Here is a 12,991-nt window from a genome sequence, read left to right on the forward strand (position 1 = left end):
ATGTCTGGGAGTGTCTAGACATCACTTCTCTGAACTAGGAAACAATTATATGTAATTATTCCTGTCTTCCTTTTCATCTGGCCTTTTTTTCAAGCAAAAGTTAATAGATGTAACATTTCTTTTTCCAGAAATCTGGATTCAGAACAGAACGGAACAACAGAGTTGGAAGGAACCTTGGAGGTCTTCTAGTCCAACCCCCTGTTTAAATAGGAGACCCTCGAGCATTCCAGACAACTGGCTGTCTAGTCTCTTCTTGAAAACCTCCAGTGATGGAGCACCCACAACTTCTGGAGAAAAGCTGTTCCACTGATTAATTGTTCTCATATTCTCAGGAAAATTTCCTAAGCTCTAGGTTGCTTCTCTCCTCGATTGGTTTCCACCCATTGCTTCTTGTCCTGCCTTCCGGTACTTTGGAAAATAGCTTGACTCCTTCTTTTTTGTGGCAGCCCCTCAAATACTGAAACACTGCTATCATGTCACGCTTAGTCCTTCTTTTCTCTAGACTGGCTAAAACCAAATCCTGCAACCATGTTTTAGCCTCCAGTCTCTTAATCATCCTTGTCATTCTTCCCTGCAGTCTTCCCAGAGTCTCAATGTCTTTTTTATAATATGGGCACCCAAACTGGATGCAGTATTCCAAGTGGGGTCTTCCAAAGCCACGGGTCCCTCCATTGCTAGCCCAATGCCTTTACCGCTATGCTTATCCCTATTTTGGGTTGCATTTCTGAAAACCAGCCAAGTCTTCTGTCTTGGCCAAATCCATCATAACCAACCAAGAGGACTTCTTGGCAAGAGTTTGGAGGCAGAGATTCAGCTCTTCTTCTCAATTGTGCTGGAACTTCTCTAATGAACCGTGGTATTCTCAGAGGCGTTTTAGAAAATGAACCTGCCATGATGATGATGATGATGTTTATTTTTTTTAGAATTCAAAAATACTTCCCACCACTTTAATGCAGTGACCGTGAACCATCTTTAAGCAGATTGTTTCAGTTGTTGTAGATCTCTTTAATTTCTTTGGAGGAAGAAACAGACTTTGCCAGGCCTATCAAAGAGCCCTTGGGAAGAGAACTGGCTAACCATTTACAGAACAAGCCCCCAGCTCATCTGTCCCTGGTTAGTCTCCTCAGTGGGAATCAGGCAACAAGCAAATTTAATAAAAGAAACAAATAAGTAGTTTGTGTACTGTAGCCCATTTCTTTAGGTTAGATATTATTACACCATCCATTCCCTCAACCACTTTGAAGGCTGAGAGGTATATAATTAAAATAGCAAAAAAATACAATGTTGGCAATGGGTGTGAAGAAAATGTAGCAAATTAGACATGCCTGTTATTATTTCTCGTGATCTAAACGAGTTGTTTGGCAATAAAAAGGTTAGGGAGTGCTGTTGTCCACACAAAAGCCTTGCTGTGTCATAATGCAACTTTTGAGCAACTAACTTGACACAAAGCAAATTGCAGGCGTGGGTCTATCTTTCTTTCTTAAAAGATGACAGAAAACTGACAAGCCCATTTTTTAAAACTCTCATTTTTAAAATAAATGTTATGACTCAGGAAAGGTTCCTTGTTTATACAATGTTTTTTGCCTCTCACAATTTGGGTGAATTTAATCAAGCTCAACTAAACAAAGCAGCTCCTGGGCGTTTAGCCCAGTTTCACCCTTAAGTCACTGGGAAGGCTAAAGCAATTTTGGGGAACAGGAGGGAGAATATCTGACCTTCCCACCATATATCCACACCCTAACCAACCCCTCTGCTCAAAACCTAAGTGAGCAGGGCTAGGACAAGCAAAACAAAGCATACAAAAAGATGCTGAGACTTTGGAAAAAATTTCAGAAAAGAGCAACTAAGATGATCAAAGAATGGAATGGAATAGAATAGAATAGAATTCTTTATTGGCCAAGTGTGATTGGACACACAAGCAATTTGTCTTTGGTGCATATGCTCTCAGTGTACATAAAAAGAAATATACCTTCGTCAAGAATCATAAGGTACAACACTTAATGATAAGTCATAGGGTACAAATAAGCAATCAAATCATACTAGGAAACAATCAATATAAACCGTACAAAGCAACAAAGTTATAGTCATAGAATCCTAAGTGGAAGGAGATAGGTGATGGGAACGATGAGAAGATTAATAGTAGTGCTGACTTAGTAAATAGTTTAGCAGTGTTGAGGGAATTATTTGTTTAGCAGAGTGATGGCCTTCGGGAAAAAACTGTTCTTGTGTCTAGTTGTTTTGGTGTGCAGTGCTCTATAGCGTCGTTTTGAGGGTAGGAGTTGAAACAGTTTATGTCCAGGATGCGAGGGGTCTGTAAATATTTTCACAGCTCTCTTCTTGATTCGTGCAGTATACAGGTCCTCTATGGAAGGAAGGTTGGTAGTAATTGTTTTTTCTGCAGTTCTAATTATCCTCTGAAGTCTGTGTCTGTCTTGTTGGGTCGCAGAATCAAACCAGACAGTTATCGAGGTCTGGAGACTAGACCATAGGAAGAATAGCTGCAGGTTTTGGGTCTGGCAAGTCTAGAGAAAAGAAGAATTAGGGGTGACATGATAGCAGTCTCTCATTATTTGAGAGCCTTCCACAAAGAAGGGGTCAAATTATTCTCCAAAGCACCAGAGGACAGGACAAGAAATAATGGTTGGAAACTAATCAAAGAGAGAAGCAACCTGGAATTAAGGACAAACTTTGTAACAGTGAGAACAATTAACCAGTGGAACAGCTTGCCTTCAGAAATTGTGGGTGCTCCATCATTGGATGTTTTTAACAAGAGACTGGACAGCCACTTGTCTGAGATGATATAGGTTTTGCTGCTTGAGCAGGGGGTTGGACTAAAAGATCTCCAAGGTACCTTCCAGCTCTATGCTACCCTATTCTAAGCCTACATTTACTTTAATAATTATTAATAATTTAATACTTAGCACATCCTTCCTTTGGCTATGCTGAAAGTTAAAACCCAACAGCAACGTGAAGAGAGCTTTTCAAAGTCTGGGAGGAAAGGGCAGGTAGGCGTAGAAGACTCAAGGAACACACAGCATAGTGGGGGTGGGGGGAAGAGAGGAGGAAGGTTGCCTGTATATATATTACCAGTTTAATGGGATGAATATTCACGCCAAAATGGCTTCATGGTATTATATGGTCATCCTTCAAAACTCCCAGGGCAAGCGGAAGGTGAAGTAAAACCAGCAAATTAATCAATTAATTAATTAATTAATTAATCACGGTAAAGTGAGGTTGGACAGTCTTTAATTCTAATCCTGAAAAGATCTGAAACTAATTCCTTTTAGCAAAGTACAGCTCATCCTCACTCAACAGCAGTAAACGGGACAGAAAAATCTGTTGCTAAGCAACATGGTCATAAAGCGTGATGTCATATGCCTGGGTCCCTGTCTCATTTGCCCTGTTAAGCGAATCACCCTGGTTGATTAAGTGAGTATTTCATGACAATGGCTTCCGGCTTCCTGCTGGGCTCCCCACTGACGTTGCTTGTCAGAAGCCGGTTGGGAAGATTGCAAAATCCCAATCACGGGATCCAATTAGGATCATGTGATGTTGCGCTGGCTGCAGCTACAAAAGACCCGAGCTGTAAGTAATGCTTGTTCAGTGATCTGTAACTTTGAAGGGTTGCTGAATAAGTGCTTGTTAAGTGAGGACTAGCTATAAAAGTCTTTCCACACTCTTTTTTTTGGAGTTACGACATAAAATAAATCCATCAGGATAATATATACCGAAAGACCTTCACTATCTTAAAATAAATTTTGATTAGAGAAACACAAAGAGAGTGAATGAAGTTGTCTTTGAGTGAAGCACCCAAAGAGTTATTATGTTGGAATATACAGAGAAGGAGCCTCATTAGAAGACAGTGAAATGGAAGATTTGACATTTATCAGACTCATAAACTGACACTTGGAAAAGAAAGACGACGACAGCTTAGATGTGAGTAGTTAATTTGGCGCTCTCTAATTTTTCTTTCCGGAAGGTAAAATATTTCTCCTGCCAATCCGGGATGACAACAATCTCTCGGGTGTATCGCTCTTGACATGTGAGGCTGCCTGTTAATGACTTCCATAATTTTAAATAAACTTCAACTGTTTAAGAGACTGAGCAATACCGAGTTACTCTCTTTATTAAGTGATATGAAAGTGTCGGTTTTGCGGTTTTCAAAACATCATTAATTTCCATCTTTCCCCCACATTTCGGCACCATTCATAAGCTGTGCATCAAAATGCCCGTCTCTGGGGTTCCTCGCAGCCCTTTCTAAAATGCAAGCCAAGCAGTCAGCAACAATGAAGCTTCTTCTTCCTCCCCTCCAAGGTGCTTCCCTAAATTGACAGTTTGGGAAACTTTAAAGATGCCACGAGATGGTTAAAATGTGAAGACTACACTAGATTTTGTTTTTAAATACAGGTTAGTCTTCAACTTATGACCACAATTGAGCCCAAAATTTCTGTTGCTAAGCAAGACAGTTGTTGAGTGAGTTTTGCCCCATTCTACGACCTTTCTTGCCCCGGTTGTTAAATTAGTCACGTGTTGTTAAGGGAATCTGGGCTTCCCCCACTGACTTTGCCTGTCAGAAGGTCGCAAAAGGGGATCACTGCGACCGTCATAAATGAGAGTCGGTTGCCAAGTGTGTGAATTCTGATCACGTGACCATGGAGATGCTGCAACAGTCGTTAAGTGTGAAAAACGGTCATGTCACTTTTTTCAATACTGTTGCAACTTCGAATGGTCACCAAACAAACTATCATAAGTAGAGGACTACCTGCATATTGTAATGACTAAATCAGTCGTTACAATATATATTTTGAAATATATTCCTAAGAATTATATTCTCACTGAGAATATAAAGACAGTTGGCATGGAGAGGGGAGGGAAAGGTTGTTGTCCTTCATTGCCAGGAGATACCTTGATCCACCTGGTGCAGTCCAGATGAGGACTGGCCTTGAGGGCACACCTTCCTTCCCACCTTTCAGGATGGGGAAATGGGACACAAAGATCTCCTTCCAGAACTTCTACGTACTCTTTTCGGTAAATTCTCTGGGCGGATAACAGACGAGGAAGACGTGCTTTCGACCAAGTCTGCTTAATGGCCGTTTGGTCTGCAAAGGACCATTTCTGGCACAGGAGCCTGCCTAATTTCCCCATTAAGCCCCTCCCTCCTTCCCAGCTGTGCTGCCAGACAGGCATGGAAGTCAAGCGCAGGGCAGGTCATGCATGGCCTCCTCATCCCTTCTTGGTGCTGCCAGGAAACCTCCTTATCAACTGGAAGACTTACATCATGGACAAAGCATTGGCCGAAGGAGACTCCAAAAAAGGATGACAAACTCAAGAAAATTCTGAGATAGGGCAGCCTTATTAGTCTGGTTTACAACCAGCTCAGCAGAGACTAAAATCCAGGAAAAGCTTCCTTAGGCCCACGACCTTGCTCTAGATCAGGGGTCTCCAACCTTGGCAACTTTAAGCCTGGAGGACTTCAACTCCCAGAATCCCCCAGCCAGCAAAGCTAGATCAGTGATGAAAAGATGATTCTGGCACACAATTAATGGATGCTTCCCATTAAGGATGCGGTCCCTACCCAAATGTATAAAATATCTGCACTTCTGGACCTTGAGGTGGGGGTGGGGGAAATGGAACCTTGACTTCAGGTTCTGCTGATTGGATCCGTTTGTTGTTAAGAGAAACAGCCAGTAGTATATATTATTATATAAAAACAAAATGTTGATGTTCTGTGCTATTATCTTATTCTACTGCACTAAAGAGAGGGAAGTCAATGCTTTTCTTTCTTTTTTTTCTCCCTACACTTTTTCCTTTTCTCTTTTGTTCCTCCTTTCCCTTCCCGTTATTTTCATTTTTCTTTGCATTTTATATTTTGATAAACTAATAAACATTTTTGATACTGAAAACAATATTTGAATTTCCGTTTCAACCATACTGTAAATTTAGAGTTACCCTGTGATAAAGATGTGCGACTGGTAAAGTTAATTTATTAATACATTTAGTCACACATTCAATGAATAAATAAATAAATGTAACCTTTCACAGGCAGCATTGGGGAACAAAATTCAGAGCAAGACAAGAGCTCCCTCTTCTGTCGTTTTTTTGAAAATTAATAAAAAACCGAGGGAGCTATGTCTTATACAGATCATGTTCTCTTTAAATGAAATTCAGGGCATCTTAATTATAAGGTCTCAAAACAACACATGGGCTTTGTGGCTCAGCGGAGAAAGGGGGGGGGGGTAGAATAAAAAATGTGGCATTTTTGTACACCTCTAAAGGGCCAGCAGCTAGAAAGGACTGGAAAAGATGGAGATTTATTGTGGCTCCTTTTGTCTATGGAGATTCTCAATCATCCAGGTCATGGTTGTCCTCCCAAAGGCACTTTTTTTTGGGGGGGTCATTTTTAAGACAGCAAGAATGTCCTGCAGAGAGCAGCCTCTGCTAATTTGTTAATCAATGAAATAATTAAAAGAAAAACTAAACTTAGCCCAACAGCCTAAGCTCTCTGGGTGGTTTAAACTAATGACGTGAACTGCAAAGTAAAATAGAATAGAATAGAATAGAATAGAATAGAATAGAATAGAATAGAATAGAATAGAATAGAATAGAATAGAATAGAATTTTTATTGGCCAAGTGTGACTGGACACACAAGAAATTTGTCTTGGTGCATATGCTCTCAGTGTACATAAAAGAAAAGATACCTTCATCAAACATTTACAACACAAATGATGGTCAATATATCAATATAAATCATACGGATTGCCAGCAACAATGTTACAGTCATAGAGTCATAAGTGGGAGGAGATTGGTGATGGGAACGATGAGAAGATTAATAGTAGTGCAGATTTAGTAAATAGTTTGACAGTGTTGAGGGAATTATTTGTTTAGCAGAGTGATGGCCTTCGGGAAAAAAACTGTTCTTGTGTCTAGTTGTTCTGGTGTGCAGTGCTCTATAGCGTCGTTTTGAGGGTAGGAGTTGAAACAGTTTATGTCCTGGATGTGAGGGATCTGTAAATATTTTCACGGCCCTCTTCTTGATTCGTGCAGTATACAGGTCCTCAATGGAAGGCAGGTTGGTAGCAATTATTTTTTCTGCAGTTCTAGTTATCCTCTGAAGTCTGTGTCTTCTTGTTGCGTTGCAGAACCAAACCAGACAGTTATAGAGGTGCAAATGACAGACTCAATAATTCCTCTATAGAACTGAATCAGCAGCTCCTTGGGCAGTTTGAGCTTTCTGAGTTGGCGCACAAAGAACAGTCTTTGTTGTCCTTTTTTGATGATGTTTTTGATGTTAGCTGTCCATTTTAGATCTTGCGATATGATAGAACCTAGAAATTTAAAGGTTTCTACTGTTGATACTGTGTTGTCTAGTATTGTGAGAGGTGGAAGTATGGAAGGGTTTCTCCTAAAGTCTACCACCATTTCTACGGTTTTGAGTGTGTTCAGTTCCAGATTGTTTTGGTTGCACCACAAGGCTAGTCGTTCAACCTCTCATCTATATGCGGATTCGTCATTGTCTCGAATGAGACCAATCACTGTTGTGTCATCTGCGAACTTCAGTAGCTTAACAGATGGATCGTTGGAGATGCAGTCATTGGTATACAGAGAGAAGTGGGGAGAGCACACAGCCTTGGGGGGGCGGGGGGCTGTGCTAATTGTACAGGTATCTGATGTGATCTTGCTTAGCTTCAACTGCTGTTTCCTGTTTGTTAGGAAGCTTGTGATCCACTTACAAGTCTGTTCCGGTACCTGTAGCTGGTTTAGCTTAGTTAGAAGAATGTCTGGAATGATGGTATTGAATGCTGAACTAAAGTCTACAAAAAGGACCCTTGCATAGGTCTTTGGAGACTCAAGATGTTGTAGGATGTAGTGCAGAGCCATATTAACAGCATCATCTGTTGGTCTATTTGCTCGGTATGCAAATTGCAAGGGGTCTAACAGCGGATCCGTGATGGTTTTCAAGTAGGAAAGCACTAGCCTTTCAAAGGTTTTCATGACTACAGATGTTAAAGCAACTGGTCTGTAGTCATTCAGTTCCTTGATGGTGGGCTTCTTCGGCACTGGGATGATGGTAGAGCATTTGAAGCAAGAAGGAACATAGCACATCTCTAGTGATTTATTGAAAATATGGGTGAAGATGGGGGCCAATTGGTCAGCACAGACTTTTAAGCAAGAAGGAGTTATCTTGTCTGGGCCTGGAGCTTTTCCTGGCTTTTGTCTGTGAAATAGGTCCTGCACTTCCTTTTCTGTGATCACTAGGGGTTATGAACCCAATGGGATGGGATCAGTTGTAGGAGGCTTGGCTGTTTTTGGTGTGTCTAAGATGGGGGTTGTGGAGATAGGTGGCTGTAGTTTCCTTTCAAACCTGCAGTAAAACTCATTCAGGTCATCTGCCAGTTGTTGATTATCTTCAGCCTGGGAAGGAGGTTTGCCGTAGCCGGTGATATTTTTAAGAGTTTTCCACATGTTTGCTGGTTCACTTGCTGAAAACTGATTCTTTAGCTTTTTAGAGTAGCTTCTTTTTGCTGCTCTGATCTCCCTTGTTAGTACATTTCTGGCCTGATTGTACAGCATTTTATCACCTTTTCTGTAGGCTTCCTCTTTGGAATGACGTAGCTGCTTAAGTTTAGGTATGAACCAAGGTTTGTTTTTACTGTATATTCGCAAGTTTCTTGTCGGTACACATAGATCTTCACAGAAGCTGACGTATGATGTTACAGTATCTGTGAGTTCATCCAGGTCTGCAGAGGTATCTTCAAAAATATTCCAATCAGTGCAGTCAAAGCAGGCCTGTAGCTTTAATTTTGCTTCCTCCGTCCAGGTCTTCACTGATTTAATTATTGGTTTTGGGGTTTTAAGTCTTTGCCTGTAAGCCAGTACAAGGTGAATCATGCAATGATCAGAGTGTCCTACAGCTGCTCATAGTAAAGACTGATAAGCATCTTTTAGTGTTGTGTAGCAATGGTTTAAAATATTCTTGGCTCTAGTGGGACAATTGACATGCTGGCAGTATTTTGGTAGCTCTTTCCTTAAGTTGCCTTGTTTAGATCTCCCAAAATAATGGCCAGTGAATCAGGGTGTTTGGCTTCAGCCTCCATGATTTGGTCAGCTAGAGTTCGTAATGCCTTGTTTACACAGGCTTGTGGTGGAACATAAACAGCAGTTATAAGAAATGAGGAAAATTCACAAGGCGAATAGTATGGTTTGCAGTTGATAATTAAAGTCTCTAAATTGCTGTCACAGAATTTGTAAATTAATCTTGACACCAGTTGTTGTTAATATATAGGCATAAGCCTCCTCCTTTCTTTTTACCAGATGATTCTGTAATTCTGTCTGATCGTTCAATCTGAAAACCTGGAATGTGCAGGCTGCTATCTTCAATTGATTCATTTAACCAGGTTTCAGAGAAGCATAGGACTGCTGAATTGCAAAAATCAGAAGAGTATTTGTTTAAGAGGAGTATTTCATCCATCTTATTTGCAAGTGAACATACATTTGTTAGGAAAATTGAAGGCAGAGGAGTTTTATTGCAATTCCTTAATCTATTTAAGATCCCAGCCCGTTTACCTCTCCTTTGCCGCTTCCGTCGTTTGGTTTTTTTTGGTAATCCATGGCTCCGGGGGAATTGCCTCCTCCTGTGTTAGAATCTCCTCCACGTTTATAAAGGGGGGGGGGAGATCACAGAAAACTGCTCCTTAAAGAAATGTTGCTTAATTTTTAGCAGATGGTCTTGTAAATAGGAAATCCATAGTGAGTCACAGAGAACAATTAGAAATAAAGAAACCATTAGAGAGCATTTCACCGAGGCAGCCTTCGTCGGCGCCATCTTGGGGAAAATAACCAGAATTGTAACTAACAGCAAAAGTAAACCAGAATTGTAATTCAAAACTTGCCTGGAGGTACCAAACTAACTGTGTTGTGAATTGTGATAGAGCAAGCAGTGCATAAAAATCAAGAGTCGACATGCAAGAAATATTGATTAAAGTGATAGGCAAAAAATAAGCAATCGCAAGAAAACAGGCCCGGTTTACTTGCGTAATTTATCTCTTTCCTCTTCCATTTTTATTCTCAAAAACAGTAACTGTGAGCGGGGCCTTGGAGCCTTAGTGGATGATCATTTGAATATGAGCCAGCAGTGTGCAGCAGCCACCAAAAAAGCTAATACAATCCTAGGTCATATAAACAGAGGCACAGAATCAAGATCACGAAGTATTAGTACCAATTTATAAAACCTTAGTAGGACCACATCTGGAACACTGCAAACAATTTTGGTCACCGTACTATGAAAAAAATGTTGAGACATTGGAAAAAGTTCAGAGAAGAGCAACTAAGTTGATTAAAGGCCTGGAGACTAAAACATATGAAGAACGGCTGCAGGATTTGGGTCTGGCTAGTCTAAACCCTTTGCTCAAGACAGGAAACCCCATACCATTCCAGACAAATGGCTGTCCAATCTCTTCTCAAAAAGCCACCAGGAATTGAGCAATCACAACTTCTGGAGACAAGCCCTTCCACTGGTTCATTGTCCTTGCCGTCAGGAAATTTCTCCTTAGATCCAGGTTGGTTGTCTCCTTGATTAGTGGCATGCCTGGTCAATTTCATCGCATCAAATCCACATCCTTTGATCTTTTTTTTTTTTTTGAAAGCCAGTTGATAGAAAACATCCACAGTTGGATGTTCTGCCTAAATATGCTGCTGGAATCAATTCTCTGCCGATGGAATTTACATTCTGAGAATAAGCTGAACGATATCCTTTGCAGAAGAGCCTGGCTAAGGCAATGCAGCCAAACTACAGAAGAGCGTATATATCTTCATCTTCTCCTTAGAGCTGCCTGTAGTCTGTGAGGCTATGGCTGGTTTCTTCCTGAGGGGCCAAAGCAACTCAGCCATAAATCCTTAGGGGTTTTGTCAATGATTGAGACAGAGCTGAGTTGCAGAGTCAAATTAAACAGTGCCTGGGATCCTTCTCACCTTCTTCCTCTCTTATTTATGACTGGAATAATCAGGGTCAGACTCTGCGCCTTCATCAGAAAGAGTTAAGGGACAATTGCACTTAAGGATTAATTATTGCTATTCCCGGGGGAGAAAATGCATTTATTTATTTATTTTAAAAAGACCATTGTTAATTGGAAAGAAAAAGAGGTTGCTGAGGGGGAGGGGGTCCTCCATTTACAATCATTCGTTTAGTGACTGTTTAAAGTTACAACAGCACTGGGGGAAAAAATGAGACTTTGACGACCATTGCCGCATCCCCTGGTCACGTGATCAAAATTCAGACCGGGTTGTATTTATGACGGTCGCAATGCCCTGGGGTCATGGGGTCCCCTTTTGCGACCTTCTGACAGGCCAAGTGGGGAAGCTGGATTCACTTAACCGTTGTGTTACATACTAAACAACTGCAGTCACTCACTTAACGACTGTGCAAAGAAAGGTCATAAAATGGGGCAAAACTCACTTAACAATTGTCTCGCTTAACAACAGAAGTTTTGGGCTCAATTGTGGTCATAAGTCAAGGACTACCTATATGTTCACAAAGTACCTAAGATACACAGAGAGAGAGAGAGATAAAATTCCTTCCGGTTTTTTCCGACCTCTGTGAATTCCACACTAGGCACATTCAGTTAACTACAAGTATGTATAAAACAGAATTAATGAAAAAATAACCATTCAAATCACACTCAACTATAGAAAGCAGTACTTGAATTATTATTGGGGCATTTTTTGCATGTTTCCAGGTCATTTTTTTATTACCTTATCGCAGAATTCAGTAAGGGCTGTGAAGTCCCATTTCTTGGCATAAGTGATATTATACCTGAGGATAGCTTCCTACAAAATAAAAATATACCAAAGCATTGGCAACGGGAAAAATGTACCTTAAATCAACTGCACCCTCTGCTGGTCAAATGCTACTTAGCAACAGATGTAATGGCACCGCAGATGTCCACAGAAAAAAATATATGTATATTCAAAAATTATGAATGAGAGTGAAAATCTCTCTCCACTTCCATTCCTATCTTTGGGGTTCCCTGAAGGATTGAGCAAACAGCCTAAAATTGCCACTTGCGGTTCCTCTTTCAGCCAGCTTTCTTGTTTTGGGGTTTTAAGGACAGAAATAGGTTGACTCAGCCTTCCACCCTTTATAAGGTAGGTAAAATGAGGACCCAGATTGTTGGGGGGGCAATAAGTTGACTTTGTAAAAATATACAAATAGAATGAGACTATTGCCTTATACACTGTAAGCCGCCCTGAGTCTTCGGAGAAGGGCGGGGTATAAATGTAAACAAAAAAAAAAAAAAGTTGACTTTGTAAAAAATATACAAATAGAATGAGACTATTGCCTTATACATTGTAAGCCGCCCTGAGTCTTCGGAGAAGGGCAGGGTATAAATGTAAACAAACAAACAAACAAAAATAGGAACGGGAAACTTTAACACCTGTCCAGACCTTCCAAGCTGCCTGAAAAAGTAGAAATTTGTAGAAATGTGTTTTTGGAATATTGGGAAGGATGGGAATAAGAATAAAAAGACGTTTATTCCAATTCCCACCTTTAAATCCTACCCAAAGTTAAAGCACAAATTGAAAAAAAATAACAAATTTCACTGAATTAGTCTTGGAGTATTGAGTGGTCACAACCTTTTGATTGATCGATCTATATCCATCCATCCATCCATCCATCTCACCTTTACTATTTTTACAAATAAGGCAGTGAACATATCCAACAGACTTTCCTCCAATTTTTCCCCGCAACTACCACCCTGTAAGGTGGGTTGAGCTGAGAGAAAGGCACTGGCCCAAAGTCACCCAGATGGCTTTTATAGGTAAGGCGGGACTTGAATTCAGTGTCTCTTGCTTTTTAGCTCGATGCCTTAACTACTAGACCAAACTGGCTGTCGTGTATGCATGTTGAGATGTTGCAAAAAATTTTTAAAAAATCCAATTCCTGAGCAATCAGTTAGTATTGATTGGCTGTCTTAAATTATTGTCATTTTTTTA

The 12,991-nt window shown here is 40.5% G+C and overlaps 1 protein-coding gene across 1 annotated transcript in view; it reads right to left on the bottom strand.

The window, feature by feature from the left end:
- The window catches only part of PARG (poly(ADP-ribose) glycohydrolase), an 81,628-nt gene that overhangs the window by 56,419 nt on the left and 12,218 nt on the right, over nt 1-12,991 (bottom strand). Inside the window, exon 7 of the mRNA XM_058188731.1 lies at nt 11,750-11,824. Within this exon, the coding sequence (XP_058044714.1) occupies nt 11,750-11,824 (75 nt within the window). The remainder of the gene's footprint in view (nt 1-11,749; nt 11,825-12,991) is intronic.

This window comes from Ahaetulla prasina, chromosome 6 (genome assembly GCF_028640845.1).
Source record: "Ahaetulla prasina isolate Xishuangbanna chromosome 6, ASM2864084v1, whole genome shotgun sequence".
Classification (NCBI taxonomy): Eukaryota; Metazoa; Chordata; class Lepidosauria; order Squamata; family Colubridae; genus Ahaetulla; species Ahaetulla prasina.